Source organism: Mesoplodon mirus (genome assembly GCF_964341445.2).
Source record: "Mesoplodon mirus genome assembly, chromosome: 12".
Lineage (NCBI taxonomy): Eukaryota > Metazoa > Chordata > Mammalia > Artiodactyla > Ziphiidae > Mesoplodon > Mesoplodon mirus.
The window spans coordinates 45,177,535-45,201,980 of NC_138988.1; the positions used below are offsets into that span (position 1 = coordinate 45,177,535).

General features: G+C 37.4%; 1 protein-coding gene across 5 annotated transcripts in view; it reads right to left on the reverse strand.

Moving 5' to 3' along the window:
• The window catches only part of ULK4 (unc-51 like kinase 4), a 549,109-nt gene that overhangs the window by 345,147 nt on the left and 179,516 nt on the right, over positions 1-24,446 (reverse strand). For all 5 annotated transcript variants that reach the window (XM_082638146.1, XM_082638145.1, XM_082638142.1 and 2 more), the window contains 2 exons: positions 11,097-11,148; positions 10,900-10,994 (listed from right to left, as the gene is read on the reverse strand). In XM_082638146.1, coding sequence (XP_082494272.1) covers positions 10,900-10,994; positions 11,097-11,148 — 147 coding nt within the window. The remainder of the gene's footprint in view (positions 1-10,899; positions 10,995-11,096; positions 11,149-24,446) is intronic.

Genomic DNA, 24,446 nt, shown 5'->3' on the forward strand with positions numbered 1-24,446 from the left:
TGAGTTTTGGCTGTGTTTGAATCTCACCTGAGGTTGTGCAGTTTCAATACCAATACAAAGAATGATTATCGATTAATCATGTTGCGGAATGTGTGATTCAAAATATCGCTTGGGGAGTGCGGTCTGACCCATGATGAACCTCAACCTGCATTTTGAGAAGTCACATGAAAATGGTATGCTTTTTTTTTTTTTTTTTGCGTGTATCTTTTTTTTTTTTACATCTCTATTGGAGTATAATTGCTTTACAATGTTGTGTTAGTTTCTGCTGTATAACAAAGTGTATCAGCTATATGTATACATATGTTCCCATTTCCCCTCCCTCTTGCATCTCCCTCCCACCTTCCCTATCCCACCCCTCTAAGGTGGTCACAAAGCACCGAGCTGATCTCCCTGTGCTATTTTACATTTGGTAGTGTATATATGTCCACGCCAGTCTCTCACTTCATCCCAGCTTACCCTTCACCACCACCCCCACTGTTTCCTCAAGGAAAATGGTATGCTTTAATGACAACCCAATGCCAAATGGCAATAAAACAGTTAACAGTGAAGAAGAAAAAAGGACAAAAACCTAAAAACTCTCTTTACCAAATCACTTCCAAGTCACAGTGAGGAATCTAGGGTGACAAAAACCTGATACAGCTTATGACAGAGAAACCCTTCTAACCCTTCAAATTGGCATGGTTTGCTCACTGGTACTAGGTCCCCTTGTTAAAAAGAAGAGACTGGAACATCTGAGACAATAGACTGAGAGCCCCTTTGCTGCTGTGGAGTTAGATGATTTGTTCATCAGTGCCTTCCCCTTCTAGAATCTTCCACAGAACTTATAAACAACATGCACACCATTTAAATAAATACCACTGCAACTCTATGCAATGTCCCTGCATTAATGACTTTTCTCTATCATAAAATTCCACCATTCATTACTTTTTTAGTTGCAGAGGTAATACACCTATATGGAGCAATCCAAGGAATTTTAATATTTAATGCCAGTGGTATTGCTTTCTTAAATAAAGATATTCATATGTGCTAAAGGTCCTTTCAGGACATGTCATAAAAACAGAGTCGTTTTGAACTCTTTTTGAAAATGCAGATTCCCAAGTCTAGGGACTTTTTTATTTCTGTGCTCAAAAACTGGGTCCCTCATTCAAAAAACATGTGTCTGCATATGCACATTAATTACTACTAATGGTCCTCAATAACATGGCTCAGAAGAAATGAATGTCTGTGAGTTAGGGATGCTAAAGACAGCTCTAAGACATTCAAGCTAAACAATCACAAATGCACTGAAACATGTAAATTACACTCACGCTCAACCATATTTCATTTGTTCTTAAGCAAAGCCATTGATGCCCAAGATGATGGTTTGTTTATAATTTTAAAAACTTATCTTCCATTTTAAGAAAGGTTGAACATGAGATACTGAAGTTCAGCAGCTTTAAACTGTAAGTAACCACGTACCCACATTCAAATTTTCTTATTTCACAAAGAATAAAGCAACAATCTTATAACCTATGGAAAGTGTATTTCTAAACCTTAATAATTTATAATGAAAGTATGCTTTATACTCTTATGTTTGTAGAGGGTGTTTTTTTCTTAATTAAAAAAAATGTACTGATGGAAGTAAATAATTTGAAAATGGAAGTTTACTCTAAGCACTCAACTAAAATTCTTATTCTACCTTTGAAAATTAATCATCAGTTCCTTCACTTCAGTAGACCTTAAAAAAATCTGGTACATCTGACAGCACAATTAACATGTTCACACCAACTGCCAGTCTCCTTACCCCACACAAGGTACTGTCAGGTGTACAGGAAAAACATGCCTAGAACATGACCTCTACCACTGCTAATGGAGAGCAGATGATTCAGAATGCCCCTTTTGAGGAGAACAACTAACTATAAAAACTAGACCCAACACTGTTTAAATCTTCTTTACAATATTAAGTGCTTAAAAAGATGTTAAGGAATTCCCGAGGCCACATCAGGTTGGTAAAATTTCAAAAGTTTGACAATACACTATTGGCAAGACTGTGGAGAAACAGGCACTCTGATCACTGCTGGTGGGAAAGCAAAATAGTAAACCCATGTGGAAGGGACTCTGGCAGTATCTAGCAAAACTACATATGCATTTACCCTTTGATCCCACAGTCCAGGAATTTGCACGGAAGAGACAGCTCCAACAGAAGGAAATTGCACATGCACAAGGTTATTTGTTTGTGATTGAAAAGATTAGAAACTACCCAAATGTCCACACATCAGAGATGGGTTGAACAACCTATGCTATACACACACATGAAGGAGTGCTACACTGCTCTTATGAAGAAAGAGATGGAATAATTTCCAGTATCCATACTAAATGAAAAAGCAAAGTGCAAAAGAGAAAATATAGTATGTTACTTCTTGTATAAGAAAGAAAGGGGAAATAAGAAAACGTTATCTCTACAAAAAGAAACACTGAAAGGACAAGCCAGAAAACGAGACTGGTTACCTATAAGAGTAGGGAGGGTATGATGGAATGGTGACCATGGTGATATATACCCGGGGGGAGAGGGGAAGGGAGTGATGCTGCTCTGAATATGTCTGTTTTTACAGTTTTTATTTTTGGAAGCATGCTAACCTTCTACATATTCAAAAAATAAAACCAAAAAGCATAAGAAGGGAAGAAAAGAAAACCTAAAATTGAAAGCAAATTGAAAATAAATCAACTATATTTCAAATGAATATTATTCAATATGACCACACTAAAAGGGAAGATGGGGGACTAATCCAAGTATTGACTGTACACCCCAGCCTTGCTTGGGTGACATCTGGGAGGTGGGAGGAGGAGGGAATTCTGCAAACAAATCCTGATTTCATGAGGTTTGTTTTCGTACTGGTTTGGGTAAAGCAATTCTGAAACAATTTCAGACATATTATAACATTAAGCAAATGAGGAAATGTGCTGATGTTGCTGGAAGCCAGAATTTTTACAAAGGAAGAAAGACACAAAAATATGGAATGGGGCAAGGCAAGAAAGAACCATGTGGGGATGAACTGGATTTGAAGACACTGGTGTGAACTCATGATTTCAAAATGTTTACGTGTGTGTACGTGTATATGTAAGTATGCATACAAGTGTGTCCTGTGTGTGTTCATACGTGTACTTACAGGTATATATTTCCTAGCTCTGTTTCTTGGAAGGGTCTAGAAGTTAAGACATCCCAGGAGAGAGGAGACACTCAGCGCCCTGATGGTGGCCTCTAAAGCCATTTCCCACGAAAGGGAACCAGGGTTCCTCACAGAAATGACTGATTCCAGAGCCAGGTCAGGTTAGTTACAAGCTGAGGCAAGAATATCTTGCTGTGACACAAAGTAAAAACTCACTCAAAAAATGAGAGGGTAGGTCACAAGGACAGAGGAGCCAACTTGAAAGGCCAAATCTGGTATAATTAGAGCACCAAAATAATTATAGTAATGAAGCCATAGAAAAAAAATAGGAATTTGTGGTAGACAGAATGATGGTAGACAGAAAGATGTCCACACCCTTATCCCTGGAGCCTGTTCATTTGTTACCTTACACAGCAAAAGGGATTTTGTAGATGTGATTAAGTTTAGGAACTTGAGGTGTTTATCCTGGATTATACAGGTGGGCCCAATGTAAAATCAAAGGTCCTTGACAAGAGGGCCAGAGTCTGAGAAGAAGATGTGACAACAAAAACAGAGGTGAGAGAGAGAGGGGGGAGAGAGCGATTTGAAGGTACTACACTGCCAGCTTCGAAGATGGAGGAAGGAGTCACAAGCCAAGGAATGCAGGCAGCTCTTAGAAGCTGGAAAAGCCAAAAAAACAAACAAACAAACAGATTTTCTCCTTAGATCCTCTAAAAGGAACACAGGTAGGCTGACATCTTGCTTGTAGCCCCAAAGACCCATTCTGTACTTCTGACCTACAGAATTCTAAAACAATAAATCTGTGTTTTTTTAAGCCACTGAATTTGTAGTAATTTGTTATAGTAGCTACAGGAAACTAATAAAGAATACAAGTCCATGTCAATGACAGATACATACATACATAGATAAGCTAATTCATATCAGTTAACTTCATTTAAAAAATAGGCTTAAAAAATAGGCTTACATTAAGCTCTAAACACTTTTTTATTAGAAAAAAATTTTCATATCTATGTAAACTTTTTAATATAACACAAAGATGTACTAATCCTAAGTATATAACTTAGTTAACTTTCACAATATGAACACACTCCTATTACTAGCACCCAGATTAAAAAAAAAAAAAAAAGGCACGTCCAGGACATTTTGGACAAAGCCCCCTTGTAAACACTTAACTGCTCCAAGGGTATCCACTAACCTAACTTGTAACTGATTAGTTTTCTCTGTTTTTAAACTTAATGCAAATGGATCATGTTACTTCGTATTTGTTATCTTTGTCACAGATTAACTTTGTGAGATTTATCCATGTTCTTAAGTGTAACTATAGATCATTCATTTTCCTTGCTGCATAGTATTCTATTGTATGACCAAACCATAGTTTATTTATCCATTAGATTGTTGATTGGCATTTGGATAGTTTCCCATTTGGGGCTATGAGCATCCTCTATATGTATATGGGTGAACATATGCTTGCATTTCTATTGAATGTATATTTATAGGTGAAATTGCTGAGTCATAATATATTTATGTTTACTTTCAGTAGCTACTACCAAACAGGTTTCCAAAGGAATTGTACCAACTTACACTCCCACTAGAAGTTTCTGAGAGTTCCATTTGCTCTACATCCCCACCAACTCTTGGTACTAACTCAAAAATTTAGTTTCATTCAAGTTAAACTACTCAATGTTTATTAGCCTCCAGCCTTCAGTTTAAAAACTTACAAAAGGACAGGCTTTTCATTAAAGAAGGTATTATGGCTTAGCTTAAAGCCATGGCTTAAGCTTTTATGGCTTTTTTTAAGTTTAAACATATTATATTTTAGGCAACTTATGTATATTACTGTTAGAAATTTCTAATAAAGAATCATCTTTATTTTCCCCTTTGCTATTAATAACATTTGTTTTTGAAACCACCATGAATGGGAACAAATTCTCTGTACAAACCAAATCATTATGGTATTTCTAACTGCTCTGCAAGCCACATTGATAATTTCCAACTCTGAGGCACTAAATGGTCTAAACTATGGGAAAAAATGTGAGTTAAGTATTTGTGCTCGGCAAGAATTAAATGCATGTAACCACTTCCATATAACAAAGTACTGACCAGTACCCTTGAATATAGTTTGTGCTAACATTTCCAACAATGTGATACCCTTTGTGGTGTTGGATCTTCAATTTCATGTATTCCAGTCGTGCTCAAGAAGAGGTAATTAGAGGATTTCCCATGAGTTACAGCATTAAAAAAATATTTTTTAGGAAGTCCATGAGTTACAATGATAGCTTGCCTATAGTAACACAGGCTGTCCTTTCAATGATTATTATGGTAGCACTTCATGATTAGAAAAGTAAACTAATTAAATGTCTAACTAAATATAAATATAGACATTTGTAAATATTGGATCTTAACAAATTATCCATGGGGTTACTGCTCATTAAGGAAAAGAATCAATAAGCAACACTTAAGCAAGTAGTATCTCAATGGAAGACTGAGAAATCATTGCTAAGAAAGTGACCATAACAAACAGGCTTTCTGGCAATAGTGGGTATGGTTATTTGGATTAATTCTCTCACTGAAAATTCACAATGAAAAATTGCCAAATAAAATATAAACAAACAAAACCTTAAAATATTTAAGACCTGAAAAGGCAGTTGGGGAGCTTTCCTACCAATTTCTGAATGAAAGCCTTAACTAGAGAGTTGAGTAGAACATATGAGCATGGAACTGATAGTGCTCTGGAGGCATTTACCAATACCACAAACACAAGGCTCCAATGGAGGCCAGTGGGACCAGAGAGACAGGGGTCTGAGTTCACGTCTGCCCAGCGTGTGGAGTTTGGGGAGTCTTCTACACGGAGCTGGGCACTTTGGGGCAGGTGTGGGGATGATATTCTCAGAGTTAGGAAAACCAGATCTAGTCACCAACCCCTCCACATAAATTCACACTCCTGGGAACTGCTGAGAAGGCTGCCCTGAGAAGTTATGCTCTCAGACCTACAGTCTCAGGAATTTTCACACTGGGTACAAATGACCGTGGTCTGAGGTAGCCCTGACTGGCAGGGCCCCAACAAACATGAAGCCTCTTGGAGGAGGGAACATCCACACTAGGCTTGAGGGAATGCCCACAAACAGATTTCAAGTCCCATGACCAACACGCAGTAAACGTTAACAAGGTGTGCAAGAAAACAAGATGAAGTGGTTATGAGCAAGATATAACAGACACCACATCACAGTCTTCTGACACTTAAATTATGAGACAGTAAAATAACTATATCTAACAAATGTGAATAAACAAAGCACAAACTGGGAAATAACTATAAGGAACAGGAAATTATAAAAAGCAATACAGTAGATTGAATAAAACAGACAAGCAGAATTTCTAGTGACAACATAACTTCTACACATGAAAAACAACCAAAATTTAAAACATTGTGGATGTATTTGGCACCAGACTGAACACAGAAGACAGAAACAGAGCAAAATTAACCAGAATATAACACTGAGAGAGAAAAAGGTGAATATACAGAAAGACAGTAAGAAGTATAGAAAATACAGTGAGAAAGTTTAATATACACGAGATCTGAGCTGCTAAAAGGAGACAGAGCAGGGGAGAGAGAAGATAAGCAGAGATGAGGGTTGAGAACTTTGCAAAGTTGAAGAAAAAGGGACAATCCACAGATTCAAAAAGTACACAGAATCCTCAGCAGAATAAACAAAAAGAAGTTCATATTTAGTTACGACACAGTGAGTCTATAGAAACCAAAGGCCCTCCCCGCTCCACCCCAAAAAAAGTCTTAAAAGGAAACAAGGAACAGAGAGACAGATTATCTTCACAGGAAAAACCAACTATCAGTGAACTTCTCAATAGCAACAATCCAGAACATAAGATAATGAAATAGTATCTTCACAGTACTAAACAACAACAAAAGTAACTGCCAACCTAGAATTCAACACTCAGAAAGAAAAAATCTCCCTCAGGAAACAATGACTTTGGGACTTCCTTGGTGGTCCAGTGGTTAAGACTCCGTGCTCCCAATACAGGGGGCCTGGGTTCAATCCAGGGTCAGGGAACTAGGTCCCGCATGCTGCAACTAAAAGGTTCCGTATGCCACAACTAAGACCCGATGCAGCCAAATAAAATAAATAAATATTTGGGAAAAAGAAAAAAAGAAACAATGACTTTATCAGACAAAGAGTTTGCCACCAGCTCACCCAAAGCTAAGGAAAACTGTGAAGGATGAATGTCAGTCAGAAACAAGTGAACCCAGATGGAAGGAGTGAGAAGTAAGAAAGAAAGAAAAGCAAAAAAAAGTAGTAAATATGGGGGCAAAGGCAAATGAACATCATATTATAGTAGTAATAATGAGTATTCTTTTATCATTTCATAACAAAGGGAGTTAAAAAGAGAGAGAAACAAGACAGACTTTAAAATATCAAAATATATACATATATATCAGGTAAAAGTTACATATATATCATGAGAGGACTAAATGGAGTTGAGTAGGCTATGGCCTGTATTTTACTTAAAGAAAAGATCATCTCTTTTTAAGTTCAGCTTCTGCTACCAACCTTACATAGAGAAAAAAATAAAGCAGAAAAAAGTGAGCCAATAGAAAAGAAAGGTAAGAAAGTAGAAGTGGGAAAAGAGAAAATATGTATGACAAAGCTTGAAAGAAGATGGTGGAATGAATCTAAATATACTAACAATTACAGTAAATGTAAATGGAGTATATGTTCCAGGGAAAAGTCAAATTAGATTTTTTTAAATACTATATGATATTTACTTGACACAGATCTAAACATAAGGACAGAGAGATGTTGAAAGGAAAAGAATGAGAGATGACGTATCAGGAAGCAAGCAGGTATGATTATATTAAGCTGGGACAAAACAGATCTTAAGACAAAAACATTACTAGAAAATAAAGGTCACTTTACAATGAGAAAAAGGTCAATTTCATACAATGGCATAATAATTTTAAATTTGCATGCACCTAATAATATGGCTTCAAAATATATAAAACAAAAACTACAGAACTACACAAGAATAAACAAATTCATAATAGCCTTAAAGGAGATTTAGAAACACTTCTCTTAGTAACTTCTAGGACAAACAGACAAAAATTAATAAAGATAGAAAAGATTTGAACAAGATAACTAATAAATTTAGCCTAACAGACATATAACTGAATACTGCACCTAAGAATTGCAAAATACCTATTCTTTCCAAACACATACAGAACATCTACCAAAAAATTTTGTAATGGACTATGAAGCAAGTCTTAATAAATTTCAATAGACTGAAATTAGAGTATTTCTCTAACTTCAATGCAATTAAGTCAGAAATCAATTATTAAAAAAAAACAAGTGACCATATGTTTGAAAATTTATTTATCTTAATAACCCATGAATGAAAGCAAATATTTTAACTGAAAGATACCAAAAGTGCTACATACCAACACTTGTGGAATTCAGCTAAAGCAGTATTTAGGAGGGAGACAGGATCTTCAATGCATATGTTAGAAAGGAAGAAATATTTTTAAAAATCAACTATTTATCTCAAAAAGTTAGAAAAAGAATGCAGAATAAATCCAAAGAAAGGAGAAAGGAAGCAAACAGAACAGAAATTAACAAAATTAGAACAAAATTAAGCAAGCAGAACAGAAATTAATAAAATGGAAAAGAAACATATAGTATGTAGGAGATTAGCAAAACCAAACACTGGCTGGCTCTTTGATAAAGTTAGTAAAACTAAGAAACCTCTAGTTAGATTGTTCAAGAAAAGAAAAAGAAGGAATAACAGTAAATAGCAAATATTTTTAAAGGATATATTATTAGATTACACAAACACTAAGAAAAATTGGCAAGAAAATACTATGAACTTCTTTATGCCAATAAATTTGAAAAACTACACAAGAAAACCAAAATCTTGGAAAGACGTGGACAAGTACGTCATAAAAGATTATTCCCAAATGGCCAGTAAACATCTGAAAAACCACTCAGCCTCATAAGTAGTCTTGACTATACAATTTAAAACTATGGTGAAACATCACTATACACCCATTCATTTAAAAGGCTGAAATAACAAGAATTGGGAAGAATGAGGACATGAGGTCCCGCAGTGCTGGTGTGAAAGTAAACTGGCACCACCTCTCTGGAAAACACAATGTCACTTTCTAGACAAACTGAGTTTGCATATTTCCTATAACCACTAATTCCGTTCCTATGTATGTACCCCAGAAATAATGCATGCTTATGTGGAGCAAAATACATAAACAAGAATATCTACAGCAGTATTGTTTGTAAATGTCAAATACTAGACATAGCCTAATGTCTATCAAGGATAAATATAAGTAAATTGTGATATTTCATATACTCAGGTTTCTGCAATGGGACACTATACACTCATGAAGAATAAAAGCACAAAGATACTTAACAACATGGATGTTACAAACACTGAGCAAAAAAAACCAAGTCACAAATGAATACATACTGTATTGAAACAAAGAGCAAAAGCAGGCAAAATCAGCCTATATTGTTTAAGAATGCAGGCACAGGCCCACAAAGGAATGCACAGGCATGATTACTATGAAAGTCAGGATGGTGGTCCCCTCTCCAGGGAGGAAAGGATTTGTGATTGAGGGGACTTCGGGGCTCAGAATGGTAACACTGTGTTTTGTTTTTCTTCTTTAACTGGGTGGTGATTTCTTGAGCACTTGCTTTACAACTAGTCATCAAACTACACAGACTTTAATACACTTTTCTGTATTTTATATTTTATAATAAAATATATTGAAAAGAAAACAACCATAAAGAGCTGGTAGACATTTCCTACCCTCAAAAAATAATTATCCCCTCTCTCTTGAGAATGCATCATTAAAGTCCTAAGCTGCCATGTAAGAAGTCGGGCCACGCTGAAGTCTCCCTGCTGGAGAGACCCACAGAGATGGAGAGAGATGCCTGCAGAGTCCCAGCTGGAGGCAGACATGTGAGGGAGTGACCTTCACATGATTCCAGCCCCAGGCACCACTGACTGGAACCTCCTGAAAGACCCTGAGTGAGAACTGCCTTGCTGACCTAAGTCAACCCCTAGAACCAGGAGAAAGAATACAAAAATGATTGCTGTGGTCCTCATCTTACCTGACTCCTTTTCTTGAGGGCTTTCTGCTGATGAGAACGTAGTCACAAAACTTTCCTCCCTCCTCTAAAGTCATCACTCAGCTCACCTAAGGATCACCCTAAGGCACAGGTTCTCAAATGGGGACAATTTCGCTGCCCAGAAGACATCTGGCAATGTGTAGAGACCTTTTTGGTTGTTGCAACTGAGGGGGGCTGGACAGGGTGCTACCTCATCTACTATGTATAGGCCAGGGATGCTGCTAAACATCCTACAATGCCCAGGACATCCCCCGCAGCAAGGAACTGTCCATTGCCAAATGCCCATAGTCCAAGGTTGAGAAACTCTGTTCTAAGAGTCTTCGCTGTTGGTTACAACCAATAATCAGGCAAGGAGTAAGAAGGAGCATGCTGGGGGTAAGGTGTGGACCTGAAGGGAAAGAGAATAATGACCAAAGGACCACCAAAAACAAGTCAACAAGAAAGGAAGGGATTCCTTATGTTCATCCTGTCAAGGGGCAACTTTTCTCAATGGTGATTTCATGTGAGGAACATATATGAACCAAGCATATGTAAACTAGTCTCTTTATATACAGAATTACCAAGTAAACAAAGAAGTATCTTTCTCCAAAGTTGCCAGAACTGACCGTAGAGCAATAGTCTTTCAATAAAACAGGATACTGTATCACTGCTTCAAAAGTCGACAGGGTGATCTTGATAAATTCTTCTGATGCCATCAGTCCTAGAAATACAGTTAATTATTATAGATGTTTATTTATATGTCCAAAATCATAATATCAGAATACCTCGAGTAAAGATGTAAAATGTCCCATGGTTTACTCACCTATGGCTCCATCTATGTTAGTTTCTCCTGAGTCTACTGATTTAATATGACTCTGTAAAAAATAAAAATGTTAATAAATAGAGATTTGAAAATACCTCTGATATAAGAACCATGCACAGAAAAAACTGAATATATGATCCTATAAATGTTCACCATGATGAACTCCAGGCAGTAGGAATCAAGTGATTTTTATCTTCTCATTATATTTTTCTACAGTTTCTAAATTTCATGTGATAAGCAGGCATTAATTTCTTTATCCAGAAGCGGAAAGATAATATTTTTAGAAAGTCTCTTGATTGAGTAAATGCACAAAAGTCATTAGAAATTTTTTTTAAACTTGGATAATTCTACACAACACATGAATGGCAACTGCAAATAAATAATATTTATATGACAGTTCTTAAAAAAACAGTAACATTTTGCCCAAAACTCTATCTATCATTCTTAATGAAATAACTCATGGAAGGCATTAAGTACTATATACATATTATGAACACTATAATCATAGTTTTTAAACATGATCATATGAATAGTATATATACACTATAAACTATAATCATTTTTAAATATACAAATCACTACCAGTGAGACTAAATGTTAGAATAAAATCAATAGCAATATAAGCACAGAAAGGTCAACCTGCTGAAGTGAGGATAATTCAGTTGACACATAAACCATTTCTGCAGTACATTGGGACATTAGTGAGGATGGCACTGAATCAGGAGAAACAGTCATCTCAAAGGGAGGTCAAGCTTTAGCTACCCTGAGCATCAGTACTGCATCAAGATGCAGCAGTTAAAGGCCTGTCTTCAAAATTCACCACTGTTCTGAGACCCTCCTACATACTTTGTACCCCGACCCCAACTCCCTTAACTGTGCCCCACACACCATAGCCATGCCTCCCTGTGGGATGACGCCCAACAATGTTGCAGAGGCAGGCCTGAGCAGCTCAGCTGTGAACAACCTGGGGTGAACCTCCCAGACCCCAAGTGAGTGCTCTGAACAGAATGGGTGCTCCGTGAACATCATGTGACTGAAACCATTACCGCCCCGGCTAATAACAGGCAGAGCACCTGTGCTGGTGATGCACGGAGACACTGCAACTGAGTGCCTGCCCCAGCTCACAAAATAATACATATATCATATTTTAGATATGATAACAAACAGCAAATAAAATATAAGATAGCCTTGGAATAAAAAATAATTAAGTCAGCAATTAGCCTGGAGTGGAAAATATCAATAGATCTTACTATTATCCAATGATTTTCTTAAAATTTTTGGTAAATATAAAAGACTATAGAGTGTCCTTGTCCCCACGGTGAGGCACAGCCAACGCCCACTTCTGCAGGAGACCCTCCAACACTAGTAGCACGTGGGATCTTAATTCCCAGACCAGGGATCGAACCTGCAGCCCCTGTACTGGAAACGTGGAGTCTTAATCACTGGACTGTCAAGAACGTGAGAGTTTTTCCCAATCTTTAACGTGAGAACTGGGTGGAGCTTCTGGAGGTAAAACCCACAAAGTGTGCCCTACCTTAGACTGAGCCCCCAGGAGTTCTTAACTCTCAAGCTAGTTCATGCTGACTCTGCAGTACTTCATCACAATCACTAAAGTGTTCCTACCAGTTTATTATGAAACATACAAGCAGTTAGGAAATCTATGAGTTTGTTTCCTTTAAAAAATGAGCGAGAGATAGCCTCATCCACCAGAGGGCAGACAGCAGAAGCAAGAAGAACTACAATCCTGCAGCCTGTGGAAAGAAAACCACATTCACAGAAAGACAGACAGGACGAAAAGGCAGAGGGCTATGTACCAGATGAAGGAAAAGATAAAACTCCAGAAAAACAACTAAATGAAGTGGAGATAGGCAACCTTCCAGAAAAAGAATTCAGAATAATGATAGTGAAGGTAATCCAGGACCTCCAAAAAAGAATGGAGGCAAAGATCGAGAAGATGTAACAAATGTTTAACAAAGACCTAGAAGAATTAAAGAACAAACAAACAGAGATGAACAATACAATAACTGAAACGAAAACTACACTAGAAGGAATCAACAGCAGAATAACTGAGGCAGAAGAATGGATAAGTGACCTGGAAGACAGAATAGTGGAATTCACTGCTGCGGAACAGAATAAAGAAAAAAGAATGAAAAGAAATGAAGACAGCCTAAGAGACCTCTGGGAAAACATTAAACACAACAACATTCGCATTATAGGGGTCCCAGAAGGAGAAGAGAGAGAGAAAGGACCCGAGAAGATATCTGAAGAGATTATAGTCGAAAACTTCCCTAACATGGGAAAGGAAATAGCCATCCAAGCCCAGGGAGCACATAGAGTCCCATACAGGATAAACCCAAGGAGAAACACACCAAGACACATAGTAATCAAACTGGCAAAAATTAAAGACAAAGAAAAATTACTGAAAGCAGCAAGGGAAAAATGACAAATAACATACAAGGGAACTCCCATAAGGTTAGCAGCTGGTTTCTCAGCAGAAACTCTACAAGCCAGAAGGGAGTGGCATGATATACTTAAAGTGATGAAAGGGCAGAACCTACAATCAAGATTACTCCACCCAGCAAGGATCTCATTCATATTTGATGGAGAAATCAAAAGTTTACAGACAAGCAAAAGCTAAGAGAATTCAGCACCACCAAACCAGCTCTACAACAAATGCTAAAGGAACTTCTCTAAGTGGGAAACACAAGAGAAGAAAAGGACCTACAAAAACAAACCCCAGGGCTTCCCTGGTGGCGCACTGGCTGAGAGTCTGCCTGCCGATGCAGGGGACACGGGTTCGTGCCCCGGTCCAGGAAGATCCCACATGCCACGGAGCGGCTAGGCCCGTGAGCCATGGCTGCTGATCCTCCACGTCCAGAGCCTGTGCTCCGCAACAGGAGAGGCCACAACAGTGAGAGGCCCGCGTACCGCAACAAACAAACAAACAAACCCCAAACAAGTAAGAAAATGGTCATAGGAACATACATATCAATAATTACCTTAAACGTCAATGGATTCAATGCTCCAACCAAAGGACATAGACTCACTGAATGGATAAAAAAACAAGACCCATATATATGCTGGCTAAAAGAGACCCACTTCAGACCTAGGGGCCCATACAGACTGAAAGTGAGGGGATGGAAAAAGATATTCCATGCAAATGGAAATCAAAAGAAAGATGCAGTAGCAATGCTCATATCAGATAAAATAGACTTTCAAATAAAGAATGTTACATGAGACAAGGAAGGACACTACATAATGATCAAGGGATCAATCCAAGAAGATATAACAATTATAAATATATATGCACACAACATAGGAGCACATCAATACATAAGGCAACTGCTAACGCTATAAAAGAGGAAATCAACAGTAACACAATAATAGTGGGGGACTTTAACACCTCACTTAAACCAATGGACAGATCATCCAAAATGAAAATAAACAAGGAAACAGAAGCTTTAAATGACACAACAGACCAGATAGATTTAATTGATATTTATAGGACATTCCATCCAAAAACAGCAGACTACACTTTCTTCTCAAGTGCGCATGGAACATTCTCCAGGATAGATCACATCTTGGGTCACAAATCAAGCCTCAGTAAATTTAAGAAAACTGAAATCATATCAACCATCTTGTCTAACCACAATGCTATGAGATTAGAAATCAATTACAGGGAAAAAAGTGTAAAAAACACAAACACATGGAGGCTAAACAATACATTACTACATAACCAAGAGATCACTGCAGAAATCAAAGAGGAAATCAAAAAATACCTAGAGACAAATGAGAATGAAAACACGACGATCCAAAACCTATGGGATGCAGCAAAAGCAGTTCTAAGAGGGAAGTTTATAGCTATACAAGCCTACCTCAAGAAACAAGAAAAATCTCAAAAAAAATCCTAATCTTACACCTAAAGGAACCAGAGAAAGAAGAACAAACAAAACCCAAAGTTAGCAGAAGGAAAGAAACCATAAAGATCAGAGCAGAAATAAATGAAGTAGAAACAAAGAAAACAATAGCAAAGATCAATAAAACTAAAAGCTGGTTCTTTCAGAAGATAAACAAAATTGATAAACCATTAGCCAGACTCATCAAGAAAAAGAGGGAGAGGACTCAAATCAATAAAATTAGAAATGAAAAAGGAGAAGTTAAAACAGACACCGCAGAAATACAAAGCATCCTAAGAGACTACTACAAGCAACTCTATGCCAATAAAATAGACAACCTGGAAGAAATGGACAAACGTGTAGAAAGGTATAACCCTGCAAGACTGAACCAGGAAGAAATAGAAAATATGAACAGACCAGTCACAAGCAATGAAATTGAAACTGTGATTAAAAATCTTCCAACAAAAGACCAGGACCAGATGGCTTCACAGGTGAATTCTATCCGACATTTAGAGAAGAGCTAACATCCATCCTTCTCAAACTCTTCCAAAAAATTGCAGAGGAAGGAACACTCCCAAACTCATTCTATGAGGCCCCCATCACCATGATACCAAAATCAGACAAAGATACTACAAAAAAAGAAAATTACAGACCACTATCACTGATTAACATAGATGCAAAAATCCTCAACAAAATACTAGCAAACAGAATCCAACAACACATTAAAAGGACCATACACCATGATCAAGTGGGATTTATCCCAGGGATCCAAGGAGTCTTCAATATACACAAATCAATCAATGTGATACACCATATTAACAAATTGAAGAATAAAAACCATATGATCATCTCAATAGATGTAGAAAAAGCTTTTGACAAAATTCAACACCCATTTATGATAAAAACTCTCCAGAAAGTGGGCACAGAGGGAACCTACCTCAACATAATAAAGGCCATATACGACAAACCCACAGCAAACATCATTCTCAATGGTGAAAAACTGAAAGCGTTTCCTCTAAGATCAGGAACAACACAAGGATGTCCACTCTCACCACTATTATTCAACATAGTTTTGGAAGTCTTAGTCATGGCCATCAGAGAAGAAAAAGAAATAAAAGGAATACAAATTGGAAAAGAAGAAGTAAAACTGTCACTGTTTGCAGATGACATGCTACTATACATAGAGAATCCTAAAGATGCCACCAGAAAACTACTAGAGCAAATCAATGAATTTGGTAAAGTAGCAGGATACAAAATTAATGCACAGAAAGCTCTTGCATTCCTATACACTAATGATGAAATATCTGAAAGAGAAATTAAGGAAACACTCCCACTTACCACTGCAACAGAAAGAATAAAATACCTAGGAATAAACCTACCCAGGGAGACAAAAGACCTGTATGCAGAAAACTGTAAGACACTGATGAAAAAATTAAAGATGATACCAACAGATGGAGAGATATACCATGTTCTTGGATTGGAAGAACCAATACTGTGAAAATGACTATACTACCAAAAGCAATCTGCAGATCCAATGCAATCCCTATCAAATTACCAATGGCATTTTTTACAGAACTAGAACAAAAAATCTTAAAATTTGTATGGAGACACAAAAGACCCTGAATAGCCAAAGCAGTCTTGAGGGAAAAAAACGGAGCTGGAGGAATCAGGCTCCTGGACTTCAGACTATACTACAAAGCTACAGTAATCAAGACAATATGGTGCTGGCACAAAAACAGAAATATAGATCAATGGAACAAGATAGAAAGCCCAGACATAAACCCACACACCTATGGTCAACTAATCTATGACAAAGGAGGCAAGGATATACAATGGAGAAAAGACAGTCTCTTCAATAAGTGGTGCTGGGAAAATTGGACAGCTACATGTAAAAGAATGCAATTAGAACACTCCCTGACACCATACACAAAAATAAACTCAAAATGGATTCGAGACCTAAATGTAAGACTGGACACTATTAAACTCTTAGAGGAAAACATAGGAAGAACACTCTTTGACATATATCACAGCAAGATGTTTTTTGATCCACCTCCTAGAGTAATGGAAACAAAAACAAAAATAAACAAATGGAACCTAATGAAACTTAAAAGCTTTTGCACAGCAAAGGAAACCATAAGCAAGACGAAAAGACAACCCTTAGAATGGGAGAAAATATTTGCAAACAAATCAATGGACAAATGATTAATCTCCAAAATATATGAACAGCTCATGCATCTCAATATTAAAGAAACAAACAACCCAATCCAAAAATGGGCAGAAGACCTAAATAGACATTTCTCCAAAGAAGACATACAGATGGCCAAGAAGCACATGAAAAGCTGCTCAACATCACTAATTATTAGAGAAATGCAAATCAAAACTACAATGAGCAATCACCTCACACCAGTTAGAATGGGCATCATCAGAAAATCTACAAACAACAAATACTGGAGAGGGTATGGAGAAAAGAGAACCCTCTTGTACTGTTGGATGGAATGTAAATTGATACAGCCACTATGGAGAACAGTATGGAGGTTCCTTAAAAAACTAAAAATAGAATTACCATGTGATCCAGCAATCCCACTACTGAGCATATACCCAGAGAAAACTGTAATTCAAAAAGATACATGCACCCCAATGTTCACTGCAGCACTATTTACAATAGCCAGGTCATGGAAGCAACTTAAATGCCCATCAACAGATGCCCATCGATAAAGAAGATGTGGTACATATATACAATGGAATATTATTCAGCCACAAAAAGGAATGAAATTGGGTCATTTGTTGAGATGTCGATGGATCTAGAGACTATCATACAGAGTGAAGTAAGTCAGAAAGAGAAAAACAAATATTGTATATTAACGCACGTATGTGGAACCTAGAAAAATGGTACAGATGAACCAGTTTGCAGGGCAGAAATTGAGACACAGATGTAGAGAACAAACGTATCAACACTAAGGGGGGAAAGCAGCGGGGGGGTGGTGGTGTGATGAATTGGGAGATTAGGATTGATATGTATACACTGATGTGCATAAAATGGATGACTAACAAGAACCTGCTGTATAAAAAAATAAAATAAAATTCAATAATTCAATAAAAAAGACTATATATAACATACACAAAAGAAGATATATAGATAGATTTTATGTTATAAAGAATAAAGAGTCTTAAACCTACCATTCGAGTTAAGAACTAAGATATTCCCAATTCTTTGCATGAGCTTCCCACATCCCACCTGCCTGTCATTCCTCCAGAGATAACCACTGTCATGAATTTATCATTTCCTCAGCATTTCTTAATAGTTTTACCACATATACATGTGTCTCTAAATACTATATTCTTTGTTTCAGTATTTTTAAACTTTAGTGAAATGATATCAAACTGTATACAGTTCATAGAGACGGGACAGTATGTAGCCATTAAAATGTGAAAAAAGGGCTTCCCTGGTGGCGCAGTAGTTGAGAGTCCATCTGCCAATGCAGGGGACACGGGTTCGTGTCCCACATGCAGCGGAGCAGCTGGGCCCGTGAGCCATGGCCGCTGAGCCTGTGCGTCCGGAGCCTGTGCTCCGCAACGGGAGAGGCCCGTGTACCACAAAAAAAAAAAAAAAAAAAAAAAAAAAAAAAAGTGAAAAAAATTTAAGATATGGGAAAATAGTTGATAAAATGTTAAATGGAAAAAAGAATACAAATCTATATATACACAACATAGTTTCAACCACATGTATTGATATAAGTCATATATATATCTTATACATACATACATAGATTTCTACACACAAATGCATATACATGAATTGAAAACACTAAGTAAACAACCATATGTTAACAATGGTTGTTAACCATTGATAGTTATAGGTGATTTTTTTCTTCCAATATCACTATAATTTTCTACACTTTCTCTAATAAGCATATATTTTATAAATGCTTGAATTCTCTTTTTCAGTCTATAACTAAAACAAAAAAGACTAACAACGAAATAACATAATAAATCTTAAAAAGAGGCACTGTAAGCTTTTCATAATAATTTGGCTGAAATTATTTCATAAAATTTCAACATGGGCACAGAACTTTGGCTGAATTAATATGGATTTGATGTTGAAAAGAGTTCATAAAAAGATGTCTTTTGACTTCAATAAATCTACTTAAATGTCAATAGCTTACTTAAGAAAGAAGAGGGAGAACAGTGTTTATAGTATGATCTTTCTATATAATTTTTTAAAGAATATATAGATAATATACAAACATAGATGTGAACAAAAATTTTCGAGGAAGACATCACAGGAACCACTCGCCGAGGCTCCCTTTGGGGAGGACTACTGGCCCAGGAGGTCCGCTTTCACTATTCATTTTCTGCTTTTCTGCACTGTTGGAATTTTCTAGCTACGCACATGCATTAATTTTTTTTTCTGTTTTAACAGCGACAAGGGTTTTCTAGATGGTGAAACTATAGGGTTCTTTCAATTTATTTTCTTCCTTATACTTCCCCAGTTTAATTAAAAAAAAATCCCTACTGAATGTGTCATTGATTTACCAATTTAAATCTCTTTGGATCTATTTCTTCTTCTTCATTCTCAGTGTAATAGGAATTAATCAGGTGAGAGTGAGGACAGGGCAGGAGGCATTGCAGATTCAAGGAGAGGAGGGAACGTATGAACAGTCATCTAGGTGAGCGAGAAGGTGTATAAATTAGGAAAAGGAACTAGATGTCCCAGTCTGCAGAGAGGGCTTGTTTGAGATGTGCAGTCATGAATTTAAAGTGAGACCAGCTATTTTCGTCGTGTTTTCCTCTAGCCATATTTAGTCACTCAAAGCAGGGGTGGGGTAGGTAGAGAATTAAACTGAACGAGGACTTGGGTTTGCCAGAGGAGGACAACGGAGGAGGAGACAGGAGAGGGGTTACGGGTGTGTGTGGCAGCGATAGGGGTTGAACCAGGGACTCTAAGCAGAGTAAAGAGAAAAGTCACTGGGCTCAGGGAGGGCAGGATGGTGAGTGCAAAGTGGTAAAAGGCCAATTTAAGTCTCAGAGGAATTAAAAGGCTGTTGGAGATGGGGAGCAGGGCTAGAGAGCTGAAAATCAGGTGTGGGAGCCAGAGAGCAGTGACGCTGAATATAAGGCCATGGGCGGAGGGAACTGAGGGAGGGAAAGACAAGCTCATGGGGAGAGAGGTGGTCGAGGAGCTGAAAGGCTGAGGTGTTGGAAGGATCCTCCCTAGGGATACCTGATTCTCTAAGAATGACAGTGAGCCTGGTGCTAAAAGACTTTGAGCGAGAAGCAATGACCCAGAAAAATCTGTAGATGACCACAGTACATAGGGCATCTTCTAAGGGTGTGAGCTTCAAAGCTGGGAGTTTAGCAGGGGAACGAATAGGATGGGCACTTACTGTGGGGCAAAAAAATGGCCCTATCTAGAGAGAAAAAGGGAAAGCTGTGCCTCCAGGGCAGACCAGTGCCCTGCATTACTATGCAGTACTTCAGAGAAGCTGAGAATAAGCTCTCAAAGCAAGGTGGGTATATCAATTCGGGGTCTGTATTAAAAAAAAAAAAGAAGAAAGAAAAGAAAAAAAGGAAAAGGAAGGAAAAAACCTTACAACAAGAACATTTGTGTGGCAATGAATAAGTATATAGTCAGCAGAAACTAACACACCATTGTAAAGCAATTATACTCCAATAAAGATGTTTAAAAAAATAATTATATAGTATGTTTTTTAAAAATACAAGAGTACACTCTCTCTGCTTTATCTGCTACAAATGAAGTCACAATCTATCAACAAAACAACATTCACTTAAAATAAAAATCTGCAGGGAATTCCCTGGCAGTCCAGTGGTTAGGACTTGGAGCGTCCACTGCAGGGGGCATGGGTTCAATCCCTGGTCAGGAAACTAAGATCCCACAAGCTGCACAGTGCAGCCAAAAAAAAAATTAAATTAAATAAATAAAAATCTGCAGAGGGCAGGAGTATGTCTTTTAATAATCATCCCAATGCCCAGGATGAGCGAAGATTTATCAATGACAGAGATTGTAATTATATTCTTATGTGAAAAATCACAATAATTTTATCATTTCTTTCATTTGAAAATTTGAATTTTGATGTCTTTTTGTAGAAAACTATAACCACCACACAACCACTGTACTTTTATAAACTGATGAAGCCAGAACTTAAGAACAAAGTCCTCTTCCTCAGCTCATTAATCAAGAGCACTTTCAGAAGGACACAAGAAACACAGTGAACATCAGGATAATACACATCATGAGTTCTCAAACAGATTTCCTTCATGTCATTACTTCCTGTTTCTCAGCCCAATTCAACAGAGGCTCGAAAGAACTATGGTGAAATTAACCGTGGAACTTCCTCATAGCACTTTCCTAGATGCTTCACTGCTAAAAGTATCCCTAGGTACTTTTTTTTTTTTTTTTTAAGTGGAGAGGGAGGCAGATACAATGGCACATTGCTTCTGCCCATAAGAAGTGAAAATAGAAATTATCAGCTATGTAGTCCTCTTTGGCCTGGACCCTTTGAAAGCTTAATAATGGTTTAAAAGTGCCCTGTTAAATTGCTTCAAAACACTTGCCTCTTTAAAACATAAGGAGACCAAAACTTCATTTTACTTCGGGAAGAAGAAGTGTGCACAAAAAGTTAATTCCTCTTCTCACGCCTCCATCTAAGAAGTACCCTGAATTTTTCTACCAAAAAGATAAAAGATGTCTATAGGTTAACAGGCGAACCATGCCTGGCGCCAGTAGGAAAACTGAAGCCAATGGGAAACACAATTCCGATGCCCCCTCCAGCCTGTGCCTTCAGGACCCTTCTAATGAGGGGAGATCATACCAACCCTGACTGCTCTCCCCACACCACCTGAGGCAGGCCAGCAGTTCCTGGAGAACTCCTTCAGCAGAAGTCCAAGTATACAGCTACTAAAGGTGGGCCAAGCTTGACTACCTCAAATTAAGGTGTATTTTTTAAATATAAAAGGACAATAGGCCTGCCATAATACAGTAGCTACTCAACCAGACATATTTTGAGAAACACTAAAACTAACATTTACCTCTAGGTAGAACAATAGGGCTTTCACAACACAGTGCTAAGGGTATACACATGAATGGTCTGGTCCCTCAGGCCACCAGGACAGGAGAAGCACTGTGCTCTGGCCAGTTCCACAAAGCCATTCTGCACACTGGCCTACAAACATTTATAATTGTGCAGCCTTCCCACCCCACAACCCCAGAAAAAAAAAAAAAACCCCAAAACCTCTCAAACAACTTCAGGAAAGCCTTGTCTATGCAAAATATAAAGTAATTCTTTTAAAGCAGAAAACTCAAGAGGCTTTACTGTGCAAATCTACACCATGAACTTCTAAGGGGCTGTAGGCTGCCGGGGAGTTGCCTATGCCTCTGGCACCAGAAGGGCACTGTGACTTCAACAATATTTGTGGCATCTTCTGAGTAGACTGTGAATGAACTCACAGAAGCAACGGTTCATCATAACGTACACTAGAGCTGGGTGGGTAACTAAATCCAGGTCCTTGATTTTAGCCAGTACTATTCTCCCTGGACTAGCATCTCATCAGCGCCATCAACACCGAGTAAAGAAAGATGAACACACAGCTAAGGCCAAATAACAGATGAGGCAAGAAAAATAACAAAAGATTTCTGGGACTGGCCATGACTCAAACCAGGAAAATGGTCCAAAGAGAGCCAGAAGACCTTTTTCATTATGTGTATAAACTCCCAGTACTTGAGCGACATTATCAGGGAAAAGACTGCTAGAGAATTTTCAGTATCACAATTACCTTTGAACTAGGCAAGTTATTTTCTATCCCCTGAAAGTGCTTTTGTTAAGAAAACCCATACAGAGCCCTGTAGAACACCCCCAACCTTTAAAGGGTACACCCACACCGGGGAGAAGAAGATGAGGAGGCCCTTCCTCAGTGGAAGCCGATGAGTTACATGGAGCAGATGAGGTCTCCCTAAGAGACATAACTGTAATTCCTGAAAGTCCACAAAGACTTTTATATTGGAGACACTTGGTAGTTCCTTGAAAACCTAAACTGTACTCAGTTAATGTAGGCACAGAAAAGTACTACACATGAGAAAAAATAAGAGAATGAACACAATTATATCTGTCCCAAACAATCACTGTGCCAAAATATTCCAAGGTGGGCTACAAGGGCAAAATTACTATTCTCAGGCATCAATATGTTAGTGCAGTGGAGTTACAAACATAGAATTATAGTTCTGCTAAAAATGATGCCCACATTGTCCTTTAAAACGATTAAAAAGCAAATTAAAGGAGGTGGCAGACAAAATTCTAATAATTTTCAGATTCATGAATGTACTAGGAAAATTATGTGCTTTGTAGAATTCAGGACTCAAGGATGGTAACACTTTGAAAATGAGTACAAAAGGACCCATACTGCACTGACTAAACACACTGCTTACAAAAATCAGTGACCTCTCTACTCAACATTCATACTTCAAAACATCATACTTCACCGTATGATGACTCTTCTAGAAAACTATATTCTCACTTGTGGGTGGCAATCATTTTTCTTTTTGTTCCAAACAAGCAATAAAATTGAGATGTTTACTTCATTTTAACTAGATACCTATATGACATGGCATTTTGAAAATCTCCGTTCACTGTTTATTATTAATATCAAAGTAAGACTAAAGATGCTGTGTGACCAATATCTTAGTTTTCCCTTTGTACAGCTCCCCATTTTATCAACAGTACATACTGTAACTATTCCAGGCAAGGGAAAAGGATAACATAATTCACGAGCCACAACTTGAACAAAGAGACTATTTTTTGTGAGCAAAAATCAAAGTGAAAGATAACATGATGATTTGTTTTTCATTGTTACTCATCTCATCAAAATTAAAGGCAAGGTTAAATTGAGCTTAAAAAAAAATTGAGCTCAAGTTAGAGAAATACCATCACAAAAAGAGATACTACACAAAACTCAACAATGTTAGCCAAAGTAAATGATGATACTATATTCCCAGAATTCTATTTTTTATATATGTATAAATCTGTTCTCTTTCAGATTCTTTTCCATTATAGGTTATTATAAGATACTGAATACAGTTCCCTGTGCTATACGGTAGGCCCTTTCTGGTTATCTATTTTCTAAATATTAGTGTGTATATGTTAATCCCAAACTCCTGATTTATCCCTCCCCAACCTTCCCCTTTGGTAACTATAAATTTGTTTTCTATGTCTGTGATTCTGTTTCTGTTTTGTAAATAAGTTCATTTGTATCATTTTTTTTAGATTCCACATATATGCAATATCATATGATATTTGTCTGTCTGACTTTGCTTAATATGATAATCTCTCTAGGTCCATCCCTGTTGCTGCAAATGGCATTATTTCATTCTTTTTTATGGCTGAGTAACACTCCATTGTATATATGTACCACATCTTCTTTATCCATTCTTCTGTCCATGGAC